Source organism: Bubalus kerabau, chromosome 4, assembly GCF_029407905.1.
Source record: "Bubalus kerabau isolate K-KA32 ecotype Philippines breed swamp buffalo chromosome 4, PCC_UOA_SB_1v2, whole genome shotgun sequence".
Lineage (NCBI taxonomy): Eukaryota > Metazoa > Chordata > Mammalia > Artiodactyla > Bovidae > Bubalus > Bubalus kerabau.
Window position 1 is genome coordinate 32,917,267 of NC_073627.1, and position 27,746 is coordinate 32,945,012.

General features: G+C 55.1%; 2 protein-coding genes across 5 annotated transcripts in view; one reads left to right on the top strand and one right to left on the bottom strand.

The window, feature by feature from the left end:
* The first annotated feature begins 323 nt into the window (after positions 1-323).
* ELAC2 (elaC ribonuclease Z 2) lies at positions 324-21,217 on the top strand. 3 transcript variants are annotated; one of them, XM_055576479.1, is made up of 24 exons: positions 324-508; positions 4,825-4,875; positions 4,996-5,066; positions 6,124-6,188; positions 7,464-7,521; positions 8,282-8,350; positions 8,653-8,766; positions 9,922-9,980; positions 12,494-12,552; positions 12,641-12,713; positions 13,188-13,300; positions 13,437-13,532; positions 14,167-14,305; positions 15,135-15,220; positions 16,094-16,206; positions 17,360-17,456; positions 17,999-18,137; positions 18,408-18,446; positions 18,554-18,663; positions 18,943-19,042; positions 19,125-19,245; positions 19,333-19,411; positions 19,859-20,003; positions 20,310-21,217. In XM_055576479.1, exons 1-24 carry the CDS (start codon positions 339-341, stop codon positions 20,526-20,528), a joined length of 2,385 nt encoding a protein of 794 aa, XP_055432454.1. In that variant the 5' UTR covers positions 324-338; the 3' UTR covers positions 20,529-21,217. The 3 variants fall into 3 exon arrangements, with proteins under 3 accessions (XP_055432454.1, XP_055432452.1, XP_055432453.1); XM_055576477.1 differs by lacking the exon at positions 324-508 and adding an exon at positions 4,065-4,369; XM_055576478.1 differs by lacking the exon at positions 324-508 and adding an exon at positions 4,065-4,369 and having other exon boundaries at positions 8,653-8,757.
* Positions 21,218-22,343: 1,126 nt separating this feature from the next.
* The window catches only part of ARHGAP44 (Rho GTPase activating protein 44), a 120,717-nt gene continuing 115,314 nt past the window's right edge, over positions 22,344-27,746 (bottom strand). For both annotated transcript variants that reach the window (XM_055576475.1, XM_055576476.1), the window contains 2 exons: positions 26,522-26,902; positions 22,344-22,632 (listed from right to left, as the gene is read on the bottom strand). In XM_055576475.1, coding sequence (XP_055432450.1) covers positions 22,493-22,632; positions 26,522-26,902 — 521 coding nt within the window. In that variant the 3' untranslated portion in view covers positions 22,344-22,492. The remainder of the gene's footprint in view (positions 22,633-26,521; positions 26,903-27,746) is intronic.

The following is a 27,746-nucleotide window of genomic DNA, read 5'->3' on the forward strand; positions in this document are numbered from 1 at the left end:
CTCACAGCCTGTCTCAGGCAAGAGACTGTGAGACCCTCATTTCAGACCAGGTTCACAGCTACCAGCTGGGCTCATAGGAAAAGAGGAACCAAAACGTTCTCCCTTTGAAGGTCAAGGGGCAGGAGACACAGGAGCGCTGAGGTGTCCTGAATAGAAGGGTGCGGAGGAGAGGAGAGCTGGAGTCAGCTGTTAGGGGCTGAATTGTGTTCCTTCCCTGAATTCATGTGTTGAGACCCTAACTCCCAGGACCTCAAAATGTGACTGAATCTGAAGAGAGGGCTTTTAAAGATGTGATTAAGTTAAAAGGAGGCCATGGTGGTGGCTCCTAGTCAGATAAGATGAGTGCCAAGAAATTCAGACACACAGAAGGCACCACCAGGGATACATACAGAAGAGAAGCCCAGGGAGGAAGCAGGGAGGAGGTGGCCACCTGCAAGCCAACGAGTGAGGCTTCAGGAGAAATCTGCTCTGCGGACACCGTGAGCCTGGACTTCCAGCCTCCAGAACTGTGAGCAAATTAATTTCTGTTTGTTAAGCCCCCTGGCCTGTGCTGTTATGTTATGGCAGCCTGAGCAAACTAATACTGGGAAGATCCTCCGTGCCCTCAGCAAACATGTCCTGGGTTCTCTCCAGGTCTCAGTTGTTATTTTTCGCTAAGGGACTGTGCTTAATGCTGAGCATCTAATGATGAATGAAGGGATTTCCCTGGTGGTCCAGTGGTTTGGTTTTGTTTCTGTTTTCCTCCCAGCCTTATTGAGCTTGATTGACATATAACATCGTGTAAGTTGAAGGTTTTCAGTGTAATGACTTGATATAAATACATATTGCAAAATGATTACCACCATGAGGTTAGTTAATATATCCATCACCGTGCAAAGCAACCTTTGTGTGTGTGTGATCTACTTTCTTAGTAACTTTCAAGTATACAATACAGTATTGCTAACTATAGTTACTGTACTGTACATTACATCTCCAGAGCTTATTCATCTTGCAACCAGAAGTTTGTACAGTTTGAACACCTCTACCTATTTTCCCATGCTCCCAGCTTCTGGTAATCACTAATTTCCTCTCTGTTTCTGTGAATTCCTTTAAGAGTCTCTATGTAAGTGAGATCATATAGTATTTGTCTTTCTCTGACTTATTTCACTTAGTATAATGCCCTCAAGTCTCACCCATGGTGTTGCAAATCTTTGTTATGGCTGAGTAGTATTGCATTGGATATATTTACCATATTTTATCCATTCATCTATTAGGTTGTGTCCTTGTCTTGGTTGTTTCCATGTCTTGGCTATTGTAAATAATTAACACAGGGTTGTAGATATCTCTGAGATACTGATTTCATTTCCTTAGTGATTTCATTCCTATATATACCCAGAAATGGAATTTCGGAATCTTATAGTAGTTCCACGGAGAAGGCAATGGCACCCCACTCTAGTACTCTTGCCTGGAAAATCCCATGGGCAGAGGAGCCTGGTAGGCTGCAGTCCATGGGGTCGAGAAGAGTTGGACACGACTGAGCGACTTCACTTTTACTTTTCACTTTCCTGCATTGGAGAAGGAAATGGCAACCCACTCCAGTGTTCTTGCCTGGAGAATCCCAGGGACGGGGGAGCCTGGTGGGCTGCCGTCTGTGGGGTCACACAGAGTCGGACACGACTGAAGCGACTTGGCAGCAGAAGCAGCATAGTAGTTCCATATTTAATTTTTTTTGAGGAAATTCCATACTGTTTTCCATAGTGGCTGAACCAGTTTACATTCCCACCAACAGCACACACACTTCCCTTTTGTCCATATCCTGACCAATACCTGTTATTGCTTGTCTTTTGTTAATAGCGCGTCTGACCTGTGTATGGTCATAGCTTGCCGAGGTTTTGACTTGCACTCCCCTAATGGTTAGTGATGTTGAGCAGTTGTTCACGTACCTGATGGGCATGTGTATATCTTCTTTGGGAAAATGTCTATTCAGGTCTATCATTCATTTCAAAATTTTATTTGACTTGTTGCTATTAAGTTGTATGAGCTCCTTATCTATGTTGGATATTAACCACTTATCAGATAATTGGCACATACTGATTGATATTTTTCTCCCATTCCATAGGCTGCCTTTGATTTTCTTGCTCAAATGTTTACTTTGAATACTTTTGGGGATGGTAGTGTCATCACTGTTTCAGGATTAAGCCCTGGAAATGTTTAAAATAACGGAAATGAAGTTTTCCTTTCAGTAAAGGTTTCTTCAAGCACAAAATGTTTTTACACAGTTGTGTGGTATTCTTCCACAGAACCAGTTTCATATTTGATTAGAATGTCCAGGTAAAAAAAGGGTCATCCCCATTTAAGGAAGTCCCTTGTATTCCAAATGGTTTAATTGAAATCTCTCAGGGGCCTTGAAAGGGGAGCTAAGTCTTGTTTAGCTTTTCAAAAGGTCTCTATTGGGCTGTCTACCCCATGACTGTCCCTAGGCAACATTTCTTTAACCACCAACAGCTTTTTAAAATATTTTATGTCGGTCAAAACTCTTTATTTCCTTTCCAATTTTTACCACCATTCATTGAGTGCCTGGTCCACGACAGTGCCACTCAAAGCTGTTAATATACCATTGGGTGATTTAATTCTAAAACCTTATGAAGTATGGGACTTCCTCATGGTCCAGGGGCTAAGACTGTATGCTCCCAATGCAAAGGGCCAAGGTTTGATTCCCTGGTCAGGGAATTACATCACACACGCTGTAGCTAAAGATCCTGCGTGCTACAGCTGAGACTTGGTACAGCCAAATAAATACACAAAAATATTTAAAAAATAAAACCTTACGAAGTAAAAACTGACTACCCCCACTTTACAGTTAAGCAAATGGGCTCAGAGAGGTCAAGATCACTCGACTATTAAAAGACTCTCTTATTCCTGAGAATGTTCTCTTAACTCCCATTCTTGCTTTTCTTTCCAAAACCCAGTAAAACACATCTGAAACGTGTATTCATACGAATTACAACATAAAAGCTAGCAAAACTCCTATGGTAAAGCTCTATATAGTTTATCTCCTCACATCTTAATTCTAACAACCACCACAAGTGGTTGACTCGTCTAAGGGAACAGCTTAGAAGAGGTAGGAAGAGACAAGTGTACCCCAATGTTCATCACAGCTTTGTTTATAATAGCCAGGACATGGAAGCAACCTAGATGTCCATCAGCAGATGAATGGATAAGAAAGCTGTGGTACATATATACAATGGAGTATTACTCAGCCATTAAAAAGAATACATTTGAATCAGTTCTAATGAGGTGGATGAAACTGGAGCCTATTATACAGAGTGAAGTAAGCCAGAAAGAAAAACACCAATACAGTATACTAACGCATATATATGGAATTTAGAAAGATGGTAACAATAACCCTGTATACGAGACAGCAAAAGAGACACTGATGTATATAACAGTCCTTTGGACTCTGGGGGAGAGGGAGAGGGTGGGATGATTTGGGAGAATGGCATTGAAATATGTATAATATCATATATGAAACAAGTCGCCAGTCCAGGTTCGATGCACGATACTGGATGCTTGGGGCTGGTGCACTGGGACGACCCAGAGGGATGGTATGGGGAGGGAGGAGGGTTCAGGATGGGGAACACATGTATACCTGTGGCAGATTCATTTTGATATATGGCAAAACCAATACAATATTGTAAAGTTAAATAAAATAAAATTAAAAAAAAAAAAAGAGGTAGGAACCGGTGTCCAGCGCGTGAGCCTAAGTCCACTCCAAGAACTTGCTCCTCCGGCCGCATCTCCTTTCCAGTCCTGTGCCCCTGGAAGTCGTGCCCCTGGAAGTCCCGCCCCGCGCCCCCGGAAGCCCCGCCCAGACGAGGGAGGATTCCCGGAAAGAACAGCCAGGGGAAACCAAAAAGAGACCAGGGGCGGGGCCGTTCAGGGCGCTCTAGCATTCTTCCTCTCTATGACCACTACCAATTGACAAGGGCAGTGCTGAGAGGTCGCTCCCTATTGGACGTGCGGCCTCGCGTAGGCGGGCAGCTCGGCTAGCGGTGCGCTGATTAGCTGGGGCCCCACGCGGGTGGAGGGGCGGTGCTCACGGGGCATGCGGACCAAGGCCGCCGGCTGTGTTCAGGTCCGGGAAGAGGAGGCTGCGCATGTGGGCGCTCCGCTCGCTGCTGGGGCTGCGGTGCGCGGCCGGGCGCACCATGTCACAGGGGCAGGCGCGCCGCCCGCGGCCGCCCAAGGACCCTCTGCGGCACCTGCGCACGCGGGAGAAGCGCGGCCCGTCATGGGGGCCCGGGGGCCCGAACACCGTGTACCTGCAGGTGGTGGCCGCCGGCGGCCGGGATGCGGGCGCCGCCCTCTACGTCTTCTCCGAATTCAACCGGTCCGTGCGCCGCGCCGGGGCCCGGTGGGGGGTGGGTGTCCCCTGGCCGAGCCCACCCCCTCTCCACCAGGCTTGGTCACCGGGTTGTCAGTGTGAATGCGAGAGCCCGCACCCCGTACTGCCCCGTCCGTGCGGCTCCGGGAGGCGCCCCTGACCCTTAGGCAGAGCCCTCTCGCGTGCGCCCCATGGCTGGGGCCTCTTAGTCCGTGTGTGAAGTGGGCAGATGTGCTGAGGAGGTGATGGAAGAGGACCCCAGCACCGGCCCACCCTAGCCCCCTCCTCGCGTCTGCCGAGGAGGATTCAAAACCTAGCGTCCTAACAGCAGACACTCGGCCGGTAGCACCACATGGGTTTTCAGGGTTTTTTTTCTCCCCTCAACGGTGTACAACAGAGCATCCGATCGGTGGCAGAAGCTTTACAGACTCTGACTCTCTGGTGCGATGTTCGTCTTCTAGGTATCTCTTCAACTGCGGGGAAGGCGTCCAGCGACTCATGCAGGAGCACAAGTGAGCCAGCCCTCTTCCTGCGGGGCGGGGATGACTGTGCGGCTTTGACACGGGGGTCAGCAGGAGAGAGGGTCCCTGGCCAGTGTACTGTGTCCTGCTCCAGCGCTTTCTCTTTCTTAGGCTGAAGGTGTCCCGTTTGGACAACATATTCCTGACCCGAATGCACTGGTCTAATGTTGGCGGGTTGTGCGGTGAGTCCATTCTTGTCCAGGTCAGAGGCTGGAGGGAGGTCTCTGGGATTTTAACCTGCCTTCTCCCCCGCCCTCACCACCCCCCCCCCCTTTTTTTTTTGCCCATCACCAGACGTCCAGGGGAGCTGGAATTCTTTTTATGCTTGCCCCATCAGCTACAGCAGGAAGCATCAAAAAGTGTGGCTCAGAAGAGTAGGTGTTAATGTGGAGGCTGCCTTTAGGTGTTAACCACCCACCTCATTTATTGAGTTGCTGGACTGGAGGTGCGGGACCAACTGGAGTGTGTAGTCACAGTAAATGCGGATCACATTAAATATTAGGTTGGCCAAGAAGATGGTTTGGGTCTTTGCTTAACAGACTCTTTGGCCAACTCATTATGTCTGCCACTGGGACTATCAGCTACACACAGAGACCCAGTATCCAGATTTGTTGTCGTTTAGTTGCTAAGAAGTGTCCGACACTTTTATGACCCCATGGGCTGTTATAGCCCACCAGGCTCCTCTGTCTGTGGAGTTTTCCAGGCAAGAATACTGGAGTGGGTTGCCATTTCCTTCCCCAAAGGATCCATCCCCACCCAGGGATCAAACCCAAGTCTCCAACATTGGCAGGTGGATTCTTTACCACTGAGCCACCAGGAAAGCCCGGTATCCTGATTACCCCCTTGTTTCTGCCCATCAATTAGAAAGATCGAGATTGTTTTGCTGCCACATTCTGTAACATTGTGGAGCAGGTAGGAAGGAGTAAAGGCTGGACCCATCTCATCCCCCAAGACTGAGACTCAGATGAGGTGAGGACGCGCCCAGGGTGCAGAATTGGTGCCGTCCTTTGACTCGGTGGGTTTTTGCCCCCGAGGTGCCTCATTCTAATATCAAGTCCTGAGTAAGCATCCCTTGAACCTCTAGCCAGCCCCAAGTCTGCTCTGCGTCTGTTCCCTGTTAACTCTGGAATGAGAGCAAGTAGGAAAAGCAGCCAGTTAAGTAAGGAGTGCGCCTCCTGGCGGTGACTGCGAGTCAGGGCTATGAGAGATCTGAGTTTATTCATTGTTTTTTTTTTTTAGGAATGATCCTCACTTTAAAGGAAACTGGAGTTCCAAAGTGTGTGCTTTCTGGACCTCCACAACTGGTGAGTCTTAAAGCTGAGCCTTCCATTTTAACTTCCACAGGAATTTCCAGTTTTGCACATCAGCCCTCTGCCCTCCAGAGAAATCTCAGAGCAGTGGAAACACTTTGCGTTTCAAGCTAAAGATAACTTTGAGTCCAAGCCTTATTGACTCTCTGACTGGGCTCAGGTCACATTTCCTCCTGGAGCCTCAGTGTCTGTCGCTGTGAAAGGGTCGCAGGTGTTACGAATTGAACAAGGTAACACGGAGCACTGGGTCACTTTGTTTCACACCATGTGGACACAAGATAGATGTCAGCTTTTATTCTTTTTTTGTTTAAAATTTATTTACTTTTTAGTTGAAGGATAATTGCTTTACAGAATTTTGTTGTTTTCTGTCATACCTCAACATGAACAACTTTTATTCTTATTTATTAAATTTCAGACATCTCTGTTGTACCTTCCAAGCCAGCTTACAACACTCTTGAGAGGTTATAAACACATTATTGGTGTAAGGGTTCACTTCACGTCCCAGGTCCTAGGGGAAAAGGCAGCCAGACACCAGCCCTGCCTGTGACATGTGTCTCCAGAATAACGCCTCACAGCCGTCCCTCTGTCCTCCTCGTTAGCTCTGTCCCACCACGGTCTGCCATCGCTTCCCACGTCCATTCCTCCACCCCCGTGACTGTCCAGCCCCGCGGCCACAGGGATCCCTCCCAAGTGGAACAGAAGGCGGGTCACCTTGTCCTAAAACCCTTCACAGGTGTCTGTAAACAGAGTCCAGATACTGTCACGTGGCCCCCAGGTCCCGCTGGCCCCGGCCCTCACCTGCCCTGCATCTATGCCCGGCCATACGCGAGGCTGCCGGGCCAGCTCTGAGCGCTTCACAAAGCCCCCACCTGTCTCAGGCCAAGATAATTTTCTCCCTCCTGTGTCCTCCCAGACTTCCGGGCTCAGCTCCAGGGCTTTGGCGTGGGAGGCCCGCCCCCCGCCCCCGGCCAGTGACTCTGCAGACTGGTTGGTTCCCAGTCTCCTGTGTTTTCCTGTGTGCAGGACGCTCAGCCCCACAGCTGCTTGTTGTCGTTTTTATGATTTCTGTCTCTTCCCCTGGTTTCTAAGTTCTGTGAGCGCAGGTACCCCGTCTTCTCATTGCTGACGCCCAGGCATCTAACCTGTGGTGGACACTCAGTAATAAAGTTGAAAGTGCTCTCTGGAGTGTGTTTTACATTGCTGCTTCCAGCACCTCTCATGTATTGATGCTTGAACATGTGTTTCGTCCTCCTCGTTTTTCTTTCTTAGGAGAAGTATCTGGAAGCTATCAAAATATTTTCTGGTCCACTGAAAGGAATAGACCTGGGTAAGTCCTTGATAACTACTCATATGCCCCCTTCTCTCAAATCAGAATACATAAAAGCTGACCAAAGTAAACATTAAAACTTAAATGTTTCATCCATGTGAGATGAATTTTGAACCAATTGCTGATTGCACTTTCTCTGCCCCTACCTCATCCCCTTAAACAACGGCGGGAAGGCAGGAGTGAGTCAAAAGCTGCCAGCAATGGGGTGTGTGCAGGATGGGGTCTCCCTTGGGGCCCTGAGGCTCCTTCCTGGCCCTGTAGGTAGGTGGCACCATTGATTGGCCTTGGATCCCTCACAGAGAGAGGGGCTGGGAGCACGTGGCCAGTTGATGGGAAGAGGCCTGACCGAGGTACCAGCCGGGCCAGGGGCATCTCCCGTTGGTTCTTCTGTAGAAGAACGCTGGTGTTTTATTTCAGAACGTGTCTTGGCTCTCAGAGTTGAGAGCATAGGTTCCCTGGCCTGGCAGTGCTGAGTGTCAACCTGGGTCTCTTACACTTAACCATCGGCTTCATTTTCTTTTGGCAGTTCATCATCAGTGATCCTCTTACGTCTTCTCACGTGGCTGTGCTAAACGTTAACGGCTGAAGATGTATTTTTGCTGCCTCCCTAAATATTTTCATTTACTTAGAAATTCTTGGTTTAATGCAGATTTCTGCAAAAATCCAAAGCACTTCCGTTGCTCATGGGTGGTGATCTGAAGGTGATTCTCGTGCCTGTGTTTGCTGCCCCAGTCACTATCCTGTGGTCTTTTCCCCACAGCCGTGCGGCCCCACTCAGCACCAGAATACAAGGACGAGACCATGACAGTGTTCCAGATCCCCATCCACTGTGAGTACCAGGCCACATGGTGGAGACCCCTGGCGGTCCGTTGGTTAGGGCTCCGTGCTTTCACCACCGGGGCCCAGGTTTGATCCCTGGTCAGGGAACTAAGGTCCTGCAAGCTGAGCTGGACAGGCAAACATTTAGAAAGCCACATTTTCTTGGAGTGGGAGGATGTGGGTCCTAGTTGAGGAAGGCAGGGGGATGGGAGAAACTGCTGGTGGCCAGTGGAGGACAGGCCAGTGTAGTGGGCAACTGGCTGTGAGCTCACCCGAGGGCTGTGTCATCTGCTCATCTCCCCTACTGACCAGGCGAGCAGACGAGTGGTCAGCAGCCGCCCGCACAGAGTCCAGAGCGGCTGAGTCCACAGCCGCCTCCACACGCGGAACCAGCTGATGGGGAGCAGCGCCCGGACGGTAATGGTGGTCAGTCAGCAGTGTGCTGTCGAGGGGGCTGGGGTGGACATGGGGTCTGTTTTAGTCCATTGCTTCCTTCTGCTCTCCATTCAAGTTTTTGTCCTAAGGAAGTTCTCTGTGCAGAACACTTTTTCCTTGTCACGTTAAGACACCTGCGGGCAGCTGAGAAGGCCTTTGTAAAGGTGGCCGCACGGAGCCTTAAGGGCCAGTTTGCAGCCGGCAGGTAGGGGCCCAAGCTTCGGGTCCAGTTTACCCAGAGGAGAACAGGGCCTGACAAATGATTCATACAGAGGTTTTTGTGCTTCCCATTTTCTGGTACAAAATTATGTTGTTTATTTCATTATACAGTACAGATCATTAAGTCTGTACAGTTCATTACTGAGTCTTTGGATTTTTTTGAATTCCCATTTCACGTGTAGCAAATCAGTATTTGCGTGTGCACCTGTCGTGTTTGCAAAACCGCATACACAGGAACACTGCTCTCACGTTGTTGGTGTCAGCAGATGGAGAAGGCTCGGTGAACTGTTGGTGTCTCATTGAGGCAGCAGTGATGCCAGTTAATTTTTGTGAATGCAGGACCTAACAGCCAAGCCGACAAAGCAGTCAGAGAGTGGCTTTGTGCCTCCTCTTCCAGAATGACAGCCCACTGGGAAATGGGATCAGAATTCCAGGATGAGACCTGCCAGAGGAATTGGGCTGCTTGAGGATGCTGTGGTCCAGGGATGGGCACGCTTGCTAAGTTCCCGCCTCTGCTCTGAGGACCGAGGGGCCCAGCCCTGTGAACTGTCCTTCTTGGATGGCATGAGTGAGGACTGACATTTTTGCAGGCCTTTCAACTTTTATGTTATTTCTCACAGAGTTATTGATAAAGCACATTACAGCTTATTTTTTTCTCATCTCCACTTCTAGGTAAAACATAAAACATTTTAAAACCCTTCACTTGCTCTTTTCTGGTTTGAGTTTTTGCATTTTTGTTTACTCGAATCTCAACATGAGTTAGAAAAAAAAGAAAGTTCTGCTTGAGGGAAAAACAAGTGTGTTTGTATCCAAAGTTCCTTCCGTTTAAATTTGTGTGAAGCCAGATTAGGTGTCAGATGACCACTGACCTGTGACACCTGGAAGCCTTGCCATTCGCCTGGTCACGGTCGGACTGTCTCTTCTCAGGTGTCGGCTGGAAAGCACGTGGCAGGGACACCTCCTTGGTGGTGGCTTTCGTCTGTAAGGTGAGCACGTGTCTGGTGATCTGAGGGTAGCAGCTTTCTCTGTGATCAGAGAAAACACACCCTGGTTCCCAGTAAACCACCTGTGCTCGTGTATGTGTCCAGATTGTCTTCCAACCAGAGTCAGTCTTTGGAGACATGCTTCATAGTTGACTGTGAGCCTCACTCTTGAACTTCAGAAATAGCGAAAAGTTAAGTTTCTGAAGTCAATGGAAATAGAGTTGATTTACAGTGTTAACTACTGCTGTACAGCAAAGTGACTCAGTATACACATGTGTATGTATACTCTTTTTAAAAATATTCTTTTCCATTATGGTTTATCACAGGATATTTTCTTGTGCTATACGGTAGGACCTTATACCCATTCTATATATAATAGTTTGCATTTGCTAATCCCAAGCTCCCAATCCTCCCCTACCCTCCCCCACCCTGGACTTCCCTTGGTGACCAGTCTTTTTCTTAGATAGGTTCATTTGTATCCTGTTTTAGATTGGACGTATAAGTGATAGCATATGATATTTGTCTTTTTCTGACTTCACTTAATATGATAATCTGTAGGCCCATCTATGTTGCTGCAAATGGCATTTAATTTTTTTATGGTTGAGTAATATTCTATTATGTGTATACATACATATATTTATATACCACATCTTTTTTTACCTATTCCTCCATCAGTGGATGTTTGGGTTGCTTCTGTGTCCTGGCTGTTGTAACCAGTATTGCAGTGCACATTAGGGTGCATATATCTTTTTAAAATATGGTTTTCTCCTGATATATAGCCAGGAGTGGGATTGCTGGATTGTATGATAATTCTGTTTTTACTTTTCTGAGGAACCTTAATACTGTTTTTCACAGTGGTTGCACCAACTTACATTTTCACCAACAGTGTAGGAGAGTTCCCTTTTCTCCACATCCTCTCCAGCATTTATTGTTTTGTAGACTTTTTAATGATGACCATTCTGACTGGTGTGAGGTGGCACTTCATTGGAGTTTTGATTTGCATTTCCCTAATAATTAGCAATGTTGAGCATCTTTTCACGTGCATAGCTATTGGCTATCCATATATATCTCGTTTGGAGAAATGTCTGTTTCGGTCTGTCCATTGTTCCGTTAGGTTGCTTTTTTTGTTGTTGAGTTTATGAGCTGTTTGTATATTTTGGAAATTAACCCCTTTTAGTTGCATCATTTGCAAATATTTCTACCATTGTGTAGGTTGGCTTTTCATTTTGTGTGTGGTTTCCTTTGCTAAAGCTGTGAGTTAGATTAGGTCCCATTTGTTTATTTTTACTTCTGTTACTTTGGGAGATTGACCTAAGAACACATTGGTATGATTTATGTCAGAACGTTTGCCTGTGTTCTCTTGTAGGAGTTTTATGGTGTCATGTCTTATATTTAAGTCTTTAAGCCACTTTATTTCTGTGTATGGTGTGAGGGAGTGTTCTAACTTCGCTGACTTAAATGGATCTGTCCAACTTTCCCAGCATCACTGGCTGAAGAAAGTCTTTTTCCCTATTGTGTTAATATATTCTTGCCCCTTTTGTTGAAGATCAGTTGACTGTAGGTTTGTGGATTTAGTTCTGGGCTCAATTAATAGCTTTTATTATCTGGAGATATGTTCTCTCTATACCCACTTTGGTAAGAGATTTTCTTTTTTAATCATTATTGAAAGAAAGTGAAAGTGAAGTCACTCAGTCGTGTCTGACTCTTTGTGACCCAGTGGCCTGTAGCCCACCAGGCTCCTCTGTCCATGGGATTCTCCAGGCAAGAATACTGGAGTGGGTTGCCATTTCCTTCTCTAGGGGATCTTCCTTGCCCAGGGATCAAACCCGGGTCTCCTGCATTGCAGGCAGACGCTTTAACCTCTGAGCTACCAGGGAAGCCCTTATTACGTTTGTTTGTTTATTTCTGGCGCTGCTGGGTCTTCACTGCTGCATGGGCTTTCTCTAGTTGTGAGCAGGAGCTCCTGGTTGCAAGCAGAGGCCCTTCTAGTTGTGAGCAGGGGCCCCTCTAGTTGTGCAAGTTTTTAAGTACAGAATGATGATTATGAGGTTTTGTGATAGGATTTTTTTCCATTTTAACATAATAAGAGAACACTGGGAATTTTTTATTGTAACTTCTCTCTGGTATAAAAGCAGCAGCACAGTTTTGCCACATATGTGAAAAGTCAACGAGAGAAACCACCCACAGTTTCCCTGTCCCTGGAGTGCCGTGTGACATGGTGGATCCGTGACTGTTTCTGCTGGACTCTGTTCTGGTGACGCTCCGTTGGCCGTCACTTGACCAGCGCAGGATAACAAAGCGAGCGTCTCTCCTCCAGATGCTTGGAGGACGCTTCTTACTTGGGATGGGAATAGAGAGCATTTTATTAGATGGACAAGGAGGTAACAAGGTTGGGGAAGTAAGCAGCTCAGTTTTAAAGCATTCGGTTTCCAGTGCTAAACCAGTTGTGAAACTGCTGGTGGAAACCGAGCTTCTCCGTCAGCCTCTGGCCTCACATGCTATCCTCTTCCTCACAGCTCCACGTGAAGAAGGGAAACTTCTTGGTGCTCAAAGCAAAGGAGCTGGGTCTCCCAGTGTGAGTGGCGGGGCATCTGGGGGGGCCTTGCTGGGCACAGGGCGCCCCCGGGGCCCCGCCCAAACCGAGGCCTCGCCTGTCATTTCAGCGGAACAGCTGCCATCGCCCCCATCATCGCTGCCGTCAAGGACGGGAAGAGCATCACCTACGAAGGGAGAGAGGTGGGTGCAGTCCTGGCAGCCACAAGCCGGGCCCGGATGCTGGACAGTCGCTGTCTGGTTTGGGCCCCACTTGCAGGGGAGTGAGCAGCTTGGGTTTCATCACTGAGCTGAGCTTGTCTAGGCTTGCCCTGCACATCAGTGCTGGCTGCATGGGGGCGTTTCTGGGGGTTTCCCTTTAGGATTTGGGGGTCTTCCTGATAGGATGAGGGCTGTCCCTGTCCCTGGGTTCAGGGGAGATCCCCTCAGGGTGGACTTCAGGCGTGTGGCCCCAAGGAGTGACATCCTCACCAAGGTGGGAGGATGTAAGGACGAGATTCTGCCAAGAGCCGAGTGTGAAACGCCCTCTCCGGCTGGCCGGCCCCGGCTGGTGTCCGTGGAGAAAGGGCCGGCGGTGTGGGCGCTCCCTGAGGGGGCTAACACTGGGGACTCGGGGGCCTGCCCTGGGAGCACATGATGACCCCGGGGACTTCACAGATTCTGCCTGAAGAGATCTGCACCCCTCCAGACCCCGGGATCACCTTCATCGTGGTAGAATGTCCAGACGAAGGGTTCATCCAGCCGCTGTGTGAGAACACCACCTTCAGGAGGTGAGGAGGGCCCTCCTGGCGGGAGGTGGGAACCGACATTGGTTGGGAGAGCGGGGCCAGGCTCCCGCTGCCCAGTCCGAGGTCTGTACTCTTTGCCTCACTGGACCCAGCAGAGCCCCCGCTTGCTTCCTCCCAGTTACCAAGGGAAGGCCGACGCCCCTGTGGCCCTGGTGGTCCACATGGCCCCGGAGCACGTGCTCCTGGACAGCAGATACCAGCAGTGGATGGAGAGGTATGAGGGCCCCCGGGTTCCTGCCCTCCCTGGAGGCTGGGGGTGTCTGTGCTGTGAAGACAGTCCCCGCGAGGGGGCGCTGCGGGCACACGTCTGCTGGCCTGGGACTGGCTTTCTGCCTGCACCCTCCACACCCTCACCTCGGAACAAACCCTGCCTGTGTTGATGATCACGTGTGTGTTTCCTAAATAAGACAGGTGGAGGATAAAGTAGCAGCCTTGCTTTAGAAGCTCTATCCACGTTGGGCACCTTCCTGCTCTTCCCCACCGCCCGCCTGAGGGCCGGGTGGAGGGACTTGGCTGGGGTTGGACTGGGGCGTGTGGTGACTCCTCTCTTTTTGGCGCCCCTGGTCCTCTGCCCCTCGGGGTCTGAGTGTTGGTGTCCATCACCATCTTCCTTTCCTCCCCTCATCCCCGTGCTCCCTCGTGTTCCCGAGTCCCCAGCCCTGGAACTGTTCCTGGTTTCCCAAAGGCTTTGAACTGGGCTCTGATGAGGAGCTGGGCTGTGTCTGGCCACTCGGGGTGACCTCTGGACAGGTCACTCACCCTCTTGAGCGCTCCCAGTAGATGACCACCCCATGGGCTGGAGTGCCCCCAGAAAGACACCATGACGACCGTGTGTCCACCCGTCTTAGGTTTGGGCCCGACACTGAACACCTGGTTCTGAACGAGAACTGCGAGTCGGTCCACAACCTGCGCAGCCACAAGATCCAGACCCAGCTTGGCCTCATCCACCCCGGCATCTTCCCCCCGCTCGCCAGCCCCCGCCCTCAGGTAGCAGCCCCCCACCTCCACTCGCCGGCCCCCGCCCTCAGGTAGCAGCCCCCCACCTCCACTCGCCGGCCCCCGCCCTCAGGTAGCAGCCCCCCACCTCCACTCGCCGGCCCCCGCCCTCAGGTAGCAGCCCCCCAGCTCCACTCGCCGGCCCCCCCCCCGGTAGCAGCCCCCCACCTCCACTTGCCGGCCCCCCCCTTCAGGTAGCAGCCCCCTACCTCCACTCGCTGGCCCCCCCTCAGGTAGCAGCCCCCCACCTCCACTCGCTGGCCCCCCCCCTCAGGTAGCAGCCCCCCACCTCCACTCGCCGGCCCCCGCCCTCAGGTAGCAGCCCCCCACCTCCACTCGCCGGCCCCCACCCTCAGGTAGCAGCCCCCCACCTCCACTCGCCGGCCCCCGCCCTCAGGTAGCAGCCCCCCACCTCCACTCGCCGGCCCCCGCCCTCAGGTAGCAGCCCCCCACCTCCACTCGCCGGCCCCCGCCCTCAGGTAGCAGCCCCCCACCTCCACTCGCCGGCCCCCGCCCTCAGGTAGCAGCCCCCCACCTCCACTCGCCGGCCCCCGCCCTCAGGTAGCAGCCCCCCAGCTCCACTCGCCGGCCCCCCCCTGGTAGCAGCCCCCCACCTCCACTTGCCGGCCCCCCCCTCAGGTAGCAGCCCCCTACCTCCACTCGCTGGCCCCCCCCTCAGGTAGCAGCCCCCCACCTCCACTCGCTGGCCCCCCCCCTCAGGTAGCAGCCCCCCACCTCCACTCTCCAGCCCCCGCGTTCAGGTAGTGGCTCCCCTCTGTCCCTGTTGTCCCCCCATGGGTCACAGCTCCGTCTCCTGCAGGAAGGCAGTGCTACCCAAGGTGTGCCCACGGTCGGAGGCCAGTGTCTCCTTAAGTACCAGCTCCGGCCCCGGCGGGAGTGGCAGAGGTCAGTGTGGTCTCGGGGGCAGGGGGGGAGTGGTCAGTGTCTCAGGTCTGCAGCCACGTGGCCTCTGCCTCCGAGCAGGAAAGTCAGTCACCCGCCATCCGGTCACCCTGAAAGACTGCCTGTTACCAGTTTGTGATTTCTGACCCAGGGTGTGGGGGCATGTTAAGAGGTATGTTTATACTGTGGGTTTAGGGCCTGATACACTGTCGGGCTTTTCTTCAGAACAAGGTTGTCGCCAGGTTTCCAGGTGGGGGTGCTTGTTCATTGGAGGCCCTGCAGTCCTCCTGCTACGTTAATGAAACAAGTGCCTTCCATAAAAATGCTTGGGTGGAACAGGGTTTCCTTGGAAGATTCTTAAGTGGGGGTGGGGGAGGGGTACTGGGTCAGAGGCCGGCCCTACCTGAAGCACCTAGTGAACCCAGCTTACCCTGCAGCCAGTCACGTGAGAGGTGCTTACTGCCCTCTGTCTTCATTGTTTAAAAATTTGAAGTGTCCTGTGCACACCAGTGTGGTCCAAGGGGACCACATTTGGAAAGGTGGCTGGACCCTGGGCACCATTGTGTTGAATAGTTGGGGCCCTTTAAGAGCCCTCCTCCCCTCCCGCAGGGGGATGCCCGGCACGACGGGTCTAGTGAGTAGAGGTCAGGGAGGCCCCTGCCCACGTATCAGTGCTGCCAGGGCCAGCCCGGCCCGCTTTGAGCTGCGAGGTTCTGAGGACCAGAGGTGTGAGACCTGCTGGGCTGGGGAGGGTCTGCCACGGCGTGACTGAGAGGTGGAAGCACCTGCAGACAGTCCCCAGGGTTGGTGCTGACGTCGGGTCTCATTCACGGCCACGGTGCCCTTCTGTCCCCTGATTCTACCACCTTCTTGCAGGGATGCCGTCCTGACCTGCGACCCCGAGGAGTTCATCGCCGAGGCCCTGGAGCTCCCCAACTTCCAGGAGAGCGTGCAGGAGTATAGGAAGACGGCCCAGGACGGCCCAGAGGGTGAGGCAGACCAGGGACCAGCCCCTCCCGGGCTTGCCCTCCTGAGGGCATTCGTGCAGCACAGAGCGCAGGGTCAGCCTGACACTGTCTAACCCCAGGGCCTTCTGGTCTGTTTACTACCAGTGCCTGCCCCCACCCAGACCAGTCAGGTCGGAGGTTAGGTGATGAGGCCCACGCAAGCCGAGCATGAGGGTCTGGGACCTCGGGTGAGGCTCTGGGCAGAACCTGGGGTCTGGTCCCAGCTTTGCTTTAAGGGTCCACGGGAGGACTCTGGCCCCGTCACTCACCGTGTCGGGCTTCCCCTGCCCCAATGGGAAGACAGTTTGGGGAACTCCGTGGCCTCTCTGCAGTAGTTGGTTTTCCCAGTGGTGGTGTTCTCAGCTCACAACTGAAGTGGAGAAAGGAGGCTGGACCAGAAGTGGGGGTCAGGTTCAAGCCAGTCAGCACCAGGCTGGAGTTTCAGGACTATGCCTCCCTGGCTGCGCTTGCCGGGGTAGGTTTCAGGTTCGCACGTTAAAGCCCCATTTGTATTGTTGCTCGCGCGCGTGCGCATGGGGCCTGTCTGGCTGGGCAAGGCTTGTGGGGCCCCATGCTTCAGAATCCAGGAGGCTGTGCCTCTTCCTCCCAGAGAGTGAACCCCCCTGAGCCCCTCCCAGCAGGGCAGGACCTGGGCCAGGTGGGCTCAGCCCGGAGGTCTGAGCTGATTCACAGCACGGAAAGGGGCCCCCTGTTATATCATCTAGTAGGAGACTTGGGGGCTTCCCTGAAAGCTCAGTTGGTAAAGAACCTGCCTGCAATGCTGGAGACCCTGGTTCGATTCCTGGGTCAGGAAGACCCGGTGGAGAAGGGGTAGGCTACTCACTCCAGTATTCTTGGGCTTCCCTTGTGGCTCCGCTGGTAAAGAATCCACCTGCAATGCGGGAGACCTGGGCCTGGGTTTGATTACTGGGTTGGGGAGATCCCCTGGAGAAGGGAAAGGCTACCCACTCCAGTATTCTGGCCTGGAGAGTTCCATGGACTGAGCAACTTTCACCACCAAGAGACTTGGGCCTGTGGAATTGCTCTGCTTTCCGCCCCTTCTGGTCTGAACATCACCCCCTCCAGGGGATCTGGACTTAACCTCAGGGCTGGCTCACGACATGTTTTTCCATAGCGACCAGCAGCCAGTACCCAGAAGTGGTCTTCCTGGGGACAGGGTCTGCGATCCCAATGAAGATCCGGAACGTGAGCTCCACGCTCGTCAACATCAGGTATGAACCCTTGAAGGGAGGCGCCGCCTGCGGGGGGACCCTGCCCCACTCCCAGGTGAATCAGAAGGTGCAGCCTTTAATCCCTGGAGGCCAGTCTTGGCTGGAGTGCCTGGGGAGGGGTCGGGCAGTAAGGTGACGGGTGGTCCGAGTAGCTGACTTGGACGTGGGGGGTCTGCACAGTTGGATGCCCAGTCATCTTGGGATGAAGCAGGTGGTGTGCTGTGAGCCATCGCCTGGTCACCTGGCTGAGACGCAGTCTCACTGGGCTTTCGGCTCCTCCTGTGAACTAGTCACTAACCGCCCCCACCAGCATCGTGGTGCACCTGCCCCCAGGCTCCGCTTCCCTCACAGACCCTCTCTTGGATGCCCAGCATCTGTGCGACTCTGAGGACACTCGTGTATGTCCCGGGGCGTCGGGATGTCCTGTGATAGGAGGAGGACAGCTGTGAGGTCACCTTCACCTTGAGGCAGCCCCCCCGGGTGGGGCTGAGGTATCGCCCTGCCGTCCTCCCTGAGTGATTCCCCCCGCCCGTCCCCCACAGCCCCGACACGTCCCTGCTGCTGGACTGCGGGGAGGGCACCTTCGGGCAGCTGTGCCGCCACTATGGGGATGGCGTGGACCGGGTCCTGGGCTCCCTGGCCGCTGTGTTCGTGTCCCACCTGCACGCCGACCACCACACGGTGAGTGGGCTCCCTCCTCGGGCCCCATGCCTCCCACCCGGCGTGGTGTCTTAGGAAAACCCGGTGGCCTAATCTTGAGGCCACAGGGCCTCCCCTGGCCAGGTGGCTGCTTGGGGCCACCTTCAGCCAGAGGCGGGCGGCAGCCGGGTGGTGGGCATCGGAGGGAGGTGGCTGACGGCGACCAGGGACTGCAAGCTGGGGTCCCAGGGCCCCAACTCAGGAGGGAGGTCGGGTCTGCACGAGGCTGATTGTGTCCCCTCCTCCTCCCAGGGCTTGTTGAACATCCTGCTACAGAGAGAGCGTGCTCTGGTGAGTCCACTGGACTGTACCGCTCTCTTGTGTTTCTGTGATGACACACACGCCTCCTCCCACTCCACGCCGTTTCCGCTGAAACATCTGCTGTCTCCCCACTGCAGGCATCGCTGAGCAGACCCTGCCACCCCCTGCTCGTGGTCGCCCCCACCCAGCTCCGGACCTGGCTCCAGCAGTACCATAACCAGTGCCAGCCGCTGCTGCACCACGTCAGGTGGGCTCGGGCCGGGCGGCAGAGCCGGGGAGGGCGGAAACCCTCGGCTGGTTCCCACTCATAAAGGCCCTTTGCTTTCGGTTTCTCCCGGCCTCCTTCACTTCCATCCGCAAGTCTAGATCTCTGCCAGCACTTCTCCGTGAAACGGTTTCCAGGCCTAGCACCCTGCTTGCTCAGTGACAGCGCTGCATTGTTCCTTTGTAATAGTGGGGCTCTCTAGTCAGCGGCTTGAACATCAAATTAAACGTTCTTTTTCTTAAATGTTTTATCTTCTCACAGTGTTATTCCTGCCAAATGCCTTCAGAAGGGAGCTGAGGTCTCCAGCCCCGAGGTGGAGAGGTTGATAAATTTGCTGCTGGAAACCTGTGGCCTGGAGGAGGTAGGGGGAGGCCTGGGCGCGGGTGGCAGGTGGGGGCCACGGAAGCGTGTGGCTGGCTGTGAGCGCACCACCCCTCCTCCAGTTCCAGACCTGCCTGGTCCGGCACTGCAAGCATGCCTTCGGCTGTGCGCTGGTCCACATGTCCGGCTGGAAGGTGGTCTACTCGGGGGACACCATGCCCTGTGAAGCTCTGGTCCAGATGGGTGAGTAGGGGCGTGTTCTGTGCGGCCCCCAGACCCCTGTGGCCCCCAGGCAGAGGGCTTATTCTTGGCACCTGTGCTGCTGCTCAGGGAAGGACGCCACCCTCCTGATCCACGAGGCCACCTTGGAAGACGGTCTGGAAGAGGAAGCTGTGGAGAAGACACACAGGTACAGAGCACCCAGTCCGTCTGGCTCCCCAGCTGATGCTGGGCCAGCCTGCTTCCCACCAAGGGCCGTGGGGGCTCCTGACCCCGAGTGGCTGGCTCCCCAGCCTCCACTTTTATTTCTGTGGCACCTCTAAGGCAAGGCTCTGGAGGAGGTGTGGCTCAGGAAAGAACTGAAAATATGCTGAAGCCAGGGAAGCGGGCCTGGGGCAGGGTCATGGTGCGATCTAAGGGAGGAGTGTGTCGCCCCAAGTGGGGGGCCCCTGTCCCCCTGAGGCCCTCACTGGTGGGCAGTCCCACAATGCAGAGCCTGGGTTGCACTGGGGGAGGTGGGAAGACGGGCCCTGGGGTGGCTGTGTCGGCGGCAGGAAGCCTGTGGCCCCCAGGTGCCTGCCTGGGCCGGGGCCTGCGCGGCCTGCTCCTGCAGCCTCCCGTTGACCCATGTGTGCAGCACCACCTCCCAGGCCATCGGCGTGGGCATGCGGATGAGCGCAGCCTTCATCATGCTGACCCACTTCAGCCAGCGCTATGCCAAGATCCCGCTCTTCAGCCCTGACTTCAACGAGAAAGTGGGCATCGCCTTCGACCATATGAAGGTGAGGGGACCCCTTGGGCGGGGCGGAGAGAGGTGCCTCCATCCACAGGATGGCCGGGCTCGGCCTGCTGCCCACCACAGCTGGCACAGAGCCTTGGGGCACAGGCCCCCAAAAGCCCCGTGGAGGCCCAGCTATGACACATGAGCCACCCTCCATGAGGGCCCAGGGACGGCGTTCTCTGAGCAGTAAAGCTGGGCCTCTGGAGCCTGGCTTCCTCTCCCCATGGCCAGGCCAGTCTTCCAGCCAAGTCTGCCTGTGAGGGTGGCCAGTGCCTGCGAGCCATGACGGCCTTGTCTTGCCTCGTAGGTCAGCCTGGGGGACCTCCCGACGGTGCCCAGGCTGACGGCGCCACTGAAGGCCCTGTTCGCCGGGGACCTGGAGGAGATGGAGGGGCGCCGGGAGCGCCGGGAGCTGCGGCAGGTGCGGGCGGCCCTGCTCGCCGGGGAGGACATGGAGCCACCGCAGAAACGCGCCCCCGCGGAGCAGCCCCTGAGCCCGCAGAACAAGAAGGCCAGGGCCCAGTAGACGGGCTGGGGAGTGTGGCGGGAGGCCGCGGCTTCCTTCGGTCTCCAGCACGAGCGCTGGGTTGGGGACGCAGCCTCAGGAACGGCATCTCCAAGGATGGGACATGGTGAAGGTGGCGTCTGGACCCTGAGCGCTCTGTCCCTGTGCTGCGGCCAAGCAGGGTCTTCGGGCACAGCTCTGCACTGCGGGCACCCAGGGTGCCTGGAAGCAACTTGATCCTGGCAGTGACCTTCGGAGTCCATCCCTGGGGAGCCAGCACCCCTCTGCAGCCTGGTGTCTTAGCCAAAGTCAAGTCTTGTGGACTGTCAGCTGTGGACCGCGATGGGTGGGCGTGCAGTGGTTCCAGGAACGCAGAGATGGGCTGCCGTTCCTGCCGCATAAACAGACTGGAGTGTGGAGCAACACCGCGTGGGTTCAGCGGCCGGGCGTCCCCCTAGGGCTGGACAGCACTGAGGTCAGTGTCTGAGAAGGGGGTGGATTCTCACAGACACCGCTAGTATTCACGTGTTCTTACCACCGGGGAGGAGAGAGGGGCAGCTTTAAAGAGACATAGGTGCTGAGACAGAGACCAAGGACTGGACTCACCATGACCTCGGGGTCCCTGGCATCGCCTCCCGCGTCCCCTCAAGCTTGTTGTTAAGACAGGAAGATAGGCCACGCTCAGGGATAATAAATCTATTTTAATAACATTACTTTTGACAACTATTTGTACACGTATTGAAAGGTAATTGTCATCCCCCGGGCTCCATTACAAATTGGGTACTGAGCTGCCCTGCCAGGAAACGAGCAAAGCTGGGAACATCAGAAATCAGCAAGTCCCACTGTCGGAGGAGGATTACTTTACACTTGGTTGGGAAAAATAACGAAGCATTTAAATCTCTCATTGTACACCTGTACATGGGTTTAGATTGAATGGCTCAAATTAAACAAATATAGATTTCATATATACAAATATTATATCCAGTTTAGGTATTCTATTTGAAAAGGATAAAACTGTAAGGTTGGACTCTGCATGCATGACCGGAATCCACTTCTCTCCCCTTCCATCCCAGGTGTGACCAGATCCCCAGGGTCTCCTCCCCAGGGCCGGCTGGGGGCTCTGTGGAAGGGTGAGCCAAGCTCTGCCCACCGCATGGCTGGGGGTGTGGGCCTGGGGGCTCCGCGGGCCATGCCCCCTTCCCCTCTGGGCTTTGGGTGACAGGATTATTGCTATTCACTTCTGACCTCCAGAAATTGACCCCATTTCTTAGTGAGCTGGGGGACCCTGGAGGGCTGCAATTACTGAGACACATCTCAAGTTTTGGGGGGGTGCCTGGGGAGTTACATTTGGGTCCCCCAGACACACTCAAAATCATTTTTAAAATTCAGAAATAGAAAACCATAAGATAGTAAAGGGAGCTTCATTCCACAGCGTGGAGGAGTAAAACTTAAATTTTGTCTTCAGCCATTTACATCAAAGCCCACAGATGAAGGTCTGCCCCGGCGGGCTCCTTGCTGTGAAGAGGAAGGCCGGCCAGGGCCCCAGGCTTCCAGGCTCCTGAGAGCGACCTGCCCCCTGCCCCGTACCTTCCCCTGTCCCCTCCCTGCTCTGCACCATCAGGCGGACCTCGCAGGACTCAACGGCGGCCGTCAGCACGGGTAACAGGCAGCCCCAGGCTGACCACCACCGAGCCGCGCACACCCACCCAGCAGAGGGTATTTCTGACATAAGCCCTCGGGTGGGGAGGGCGGTCGCCTGGCGTGGAGGCCGAAAGTGGATCAAAATAGGCACAAAGTCAAAAGGCAAAGATCAAACAAAAGGCCAGAGTCACCACCCAGAGGGGACGAAAAAACATCTGCACCACAGAAACCTGCCACGTGGCCATCCGCAGGGGTCCCACCTGGGCGGCGGCTGCAACGGCTGTGAGCACACGCGTGCGCGGTGCTGCTCTCAGGGCTGTGTGCACGCGCGTCTGCAGTGCTGCTCACAGGGCCGTGCTCTCCGACTCCTCCTCTGAGTCTCTCTTCTCAGCCACCGAGTGTCGCCGCATGTGCTCCAGGGGCCCGAGGCGCAGCGCCGACCCCAGCTCCACGTGGATGGAGGGCACGTCGAAGTGGACCAGATCTGCAAGGCGGCAGGGGTGGGGGGCGGGCTGAGAGGCTGGGGGCCTGGGGTGTCATGGAAGGGCCAGCTGGTGTGGGGGTCCCTTGAAGCAGCCTCTCAAAGGGGCCCTCTCCGCCCATGGGCCCGGACATCCAGATTCCTACCTGTGGTTCAGGCCCAGCGGATCCTTACCCCCTGGAACCAGACTCTGCGTATAGAGGATGCCCCCTGGCTGGGCCAGGTCACACCGGATTGGGGATGTCAGGGCTGCATTTAGTTTCCTGGAGTCTGCAGGGATCGGGTCACAGCCTGGGGACACAGCCACCTCCCAAGTGCGTGGCTGGACAGGGGGTCCTGACACAGTGGCCCAACTCAAGACCACACATGTATGCCTAAGGGGCTGGCAGAGGTGGGACAAGGGTCTCCCTGAGGACCCCAGGAGTAAGGGGGGCAAGCTGCTCCCTGTGGGCACCGCCACCCCCATTCCCGTCCTGCTCGCCTCCAGTTACGCCTCTGCTCGGGCACTGAAAGGTCACTTCCTAGAAAAAGACCAGGAAGAAGACTGGTCCCCAAGGCAACACACACAGTCTGTCTAGACCTCAGCAGGCAGCTCGGGGCTGGCGGCCCGGCGGGGCGGGCATCGGACGGCAGCGCCAACTCCCGGGGCCGCAGGGCTAAGGGGACCTGTCACTCCCTCCGGGCCTGATGAGCTCTGGCCTCTGCTCAGCCTCACCGTCCCCGAGTGGGGGACTGAGGACCCACACCATGGGGGAGCAGATGGGGGTGGGGCTTCCCGTTTTTGTCAAACATTCCATCCAAGGAAGACCACGGCAAGTGGACAGACAGACGTGTGGACACCGTCTTCAAAGACACACAAACATGCAAGCTCTGGAACGAAGCTCCTCCTCTCCCCTGACCCCCCACCCCCCGAAACAGCCCCCTGCCTGACCGAGCAGAGACGGGGGTGGGGGGTGGGGGTCCGCGGCTCGGCCGTGCTCCTCCTCCTGCCGGCCTGGCTTGGACTCAAGCCCCGCCTCTGTCCCCAGGCGGAGTGTGACCTTGGGCGCCTTCTGACTCCGCCTGGGTCTGGCAGTCACTGGGGTGACACAGGTGGGAAGGTGCCCGCAGGCAAAACAGGTGAAGGACACGCAGCCTGAGGAGAGCCGCCTAGCGGCCACCTTGGCCACTCCTTAAGCCACACTGAGCAGGAAGGTAACTCAGGCAGCTGGAACGCAGTGGGAGAGAAACCCCTGCAGACGGCCGAGAAAGGAGAGGCCCATCCTTGGGACAGAGGCCCCCGGAGGCCTGTCAGGGGGCCCGTGTGGGCGGCAGACACCGCAAAGCCACTCCTGTCCAGAATGTGCAGCTTTCCTGGGGGGCAGAGGGGACCCCTTGCTTCACTCTGGCTGCCCCATTTGACTCTGGCTGCCCCATCTGACTCAGGCCCCGACACCTGCTTCCTGCCTGTTCTTGCCTCTGGTTTCTTTAGGAGCTTCTACCCTTTACAGGAGCAGGAGGCCTGGCAGAAACTGGTAGGAGGGCTCCCAGAGTATTTCATTGAATTGGACAGAAAGGCCCTGGCTAGCTGCATACCTGGGACAACGTGAGCTTGGGGTGAATTCTAGAACGGACACGAGGGGTTCTTTAGAACCTGCTGGCCATCCTAGAGGACCGGGCAGGTACTCTCCCCGGGGGCCCCTCCCTAAACCCCTGGTGCTTGTGCCTCCCCCAACACTGGGCACACGTCGTCAGCCAGCGGGCCATCCAGTGACACAGACCTGGGATGAGGGAGGGGGCCGTCACCCCTTCCTTCTAAGACCGCGTGGGAAGCAGCTGGGGCTGGGCGGCCCTGGAGGGGGACAGTGAGGGAGAAGCCGAGCGCAGCCTCTTTCTCCTCCTGAGAAAAGCCAGGAGGCGGCCGGTGAGCCCCTAGGCCACAGGAGGCTGCCGTGCGGGTCGGGGTGCATGCAGAGCGTGGGGTGCGGCCTGGCTGCGGCCGGGAGAGGTGAGGCCGGGACCGCTTACCCTGCAATCCCCCTCACGCGTCCACAACCGCATCCCCCGTGTCACACAGCTGCGAGAACACAGCGACAGGAGGCGGAGAGAGGAAGAGAGACGATGAGACGACAACGGACACAGCACGCCCAACGCACAGTCAGGGGGCCGCAGCAAACCGCGACGACCACACCGCTCAGACCACTGCCCCGCTGGACGAGGGGCGGGGCCGCCGCCCCCCAGATGACCGCTCAAGGGCAGCAGCTCTGAACCAGGGGTGGCTGGGACCCCCGCCATCCATCAGGGACTCTTCCAGAACCACCAGCGGGAGGGAGGTGGTGCTCACTGTGGTTCTCCAGGGAGGGGTCTCCTTAATGTCTTAAGAGCCTCAGGGTGGACAGAGCAACTGGGCCTTCACCATTAATCACATCCAAAGAAAGCCAGATTGCCAGACGGCCGCTCCCCATGGTATATACATCTGTTTCCCCCACCCCAGGCACGTGCACTGGACTAGTCTCTTCTAGGCAGCAAAGCACTAAACCCATGGGTTCTCCTTCCATGTGGTCAAGGGAACCTTCACTCCCGAGGGCAGATGTGGGGATGAATAAAAGCACAAGTCAGGACCCAAGGCCAGACTGCTGCCTCCAGTGTGTGTGTGGCGTGTCTGCATGGAGACAGCTGTGTTTGTATGTGTGTGTGTGGTGTGTGTATACAGTAGGTGTATATATGGTGTATCTGTGTGTGATTTATGTGTATCTGTGGTATGAGTGCGTTCAAGCATGCTTGCATGCATGTATCTGTGTGGTGTGTGTGGGTTATGGTTACACATTTTCCTAGAGGAAAAATAGCTCCACCTTTGATGTTAAAGTAAAACTAATTTTAGTTGTCATGGGCCTGTCCCACAAAGCCCCTCAAAGAACCAGGCTTACAGAATCTTGTTTGAAATTGCATGCTCAGTCACTTCAGTTGTATCCAACTCTGCGACCCCATGGACTGTAGCCCTCCAGGCTCCTCTGTCCATGGGATTCTCTAGGCAAGAATACTGGAGTAGGTTGCCATGTTCTAAGGGATCTTCCTGACCCAGGGATCAAACCCATTATCTCTCACATCTGCACTGGCAAGCAGGTTCTTTACTGAGCCCTTTCTAAATATATTTTGCTAGGGAAAAAACCTTTTTCTAATAAGCCTTGTTTGAAGTGAAGTGAAAGTCGCTCAATCATGTCTCTTTGTGACCCCATGGACTCATGGAATTCCCCAGGCCAGAATACTGGAGTGGGTAGCTGTTCCCTTTTCCAGGGGATCTTCCCAACCCAGGGATTAAACCCATGTCTCCTGCATTGCAGGCAGATTCTTTACCATCTGAGCCACCAGGAAAACCCAAGAATACTGGAGTGGGTAGCCTATCTCTTCTCCAGGGGAATCTTCCCGACCCAGGAATCGAACCGGGGTCTCCTGCACTGCAGGTGGATTCTTTACCAACCGAGTTATCAGGAAGCCCACAAGGCTTGTTTAGTTATTAGGAAACTATGTCTTTGTCTCTCAACCTCTGTTCTCACGGTGAAAACTGGTAACTGAGTTGCCAGTGCTGAGCTGAGCAAAGCCCCAGACACACCTGTGCTGTGATCCCGCTTTCTGCCATCACAGTCCAGCCCCTCCTGAAGCCGCCTCTTCCCAGGACGCAGGGCGCTCGGCCCCCAGATGCAGGATGAGAACCCAGGCTGGCGGGTGTTCAATTGGGAGAAATCCCCTAGGGAGCCCCCTCTCTGCAGGACAACTGGGCCCGGGGGTGTCCACGGCCTCAGGGGGGCTTCTAAGGAGACCACCCCATATGCCACAGGTGGCTCCAGCACGGTCATCCCTGGAAACAAGGCCCACCTCCTGCCAAGTTCCCAGATGCCACGCGCGCCAAGGTTACCTGTTGACATGCTCTCCCCGGGGGACACGCCGTCCAGCACGGGATGCTCTGAGGACTGTGGGCTGGAGGCGGCGAGGCTGACAGTGGGCGGCTGGGGCGGCGGCAGGGTGGGCCTCTGCCGGGGCTTCGGGGTGGGCCGCGACTTGCTTAGGGCGCCCGTGAAGCCAGAGGGGGAGGCCAGTGGGGGTGCCGGGGCCGCGGGGGAGAGCTGGCCCGATGCCAGGGAGTAGCCCGGGGGATAGTTGAGTCCGTAGGGTGATGGGGTGCTGGGGGGCGTGGGGGACAGGCTGAGTGGGGATGGCTGGCCGGCAGGCTGCTCAGGCAGGGGCCCTGGCTGGCCGAAGGGGACCTTGGGTGGAATGGGTGCCAGCTTCTTGGAAACTGAAAGACGAATCAGCACACAGGGTTGTTAAGTGGCACTCACCATCCATCCATGTGGCTGTGAGCACCTTTCCCCGACCCCTCACCACCAGTGCCTCCACGCCCAGCTCCTGGCACCCTGAGGGCAGCTGATGCCATTTTTAAAAATTCACCTAGAACTACAGGTTTTCCTATCTGCCCCACCTGTTCACTAATGTCTCCTCCTCTTCTCTCGATTCCTGCTGTAATTGGCGCACATGCACACACACACACACACACACGCACGCACGCGCGCACACACACACACACACACACACACACACACATATGTCCCACCCCCAGGCAGCGGCTGAGTTCAGGGTCCTTCCATCGCTTCACAGTGGTACAAGTATCAGGGTTGCTCAGAGAAGGTGGGAGTTGAGGATGCATTGTCCAGGAGGGGACGACTACAGATGGACCTGGACACTGGACCCTGGACAAAGCGACTGTCCTCCGGGCAGGAAGCTCTTCTGGCTGAACCTCCAGTGGCTCTGGGATGCCATAACAGAGACCTCTGACCCAGTCCTCCGGCCACAGAGGCCCAGAGCCTCCATCACTCAGTCTGTCTTTTCCCTGTCCTTGCCCTCAGTCCCGTGTACTTGCCCTGGAGGTGTTTACCCTTTAAGAATCCCAGGTGTAGATGTGGACAGATCTGCATTGTTCTAGGTGTACCACTGCCCCGACTCCTCTGCACTGCCCTCTTTTTTACTTTTTTCCCTCTTTTTACTTTTTTTTGATTCAGAATCTTAGTTCCCCGATGACAAAGGATTGAACCCGTCCACCTGCAGTGGAAGCAGAGTCCTAACCACCAGAGCCCCGGGTAAGT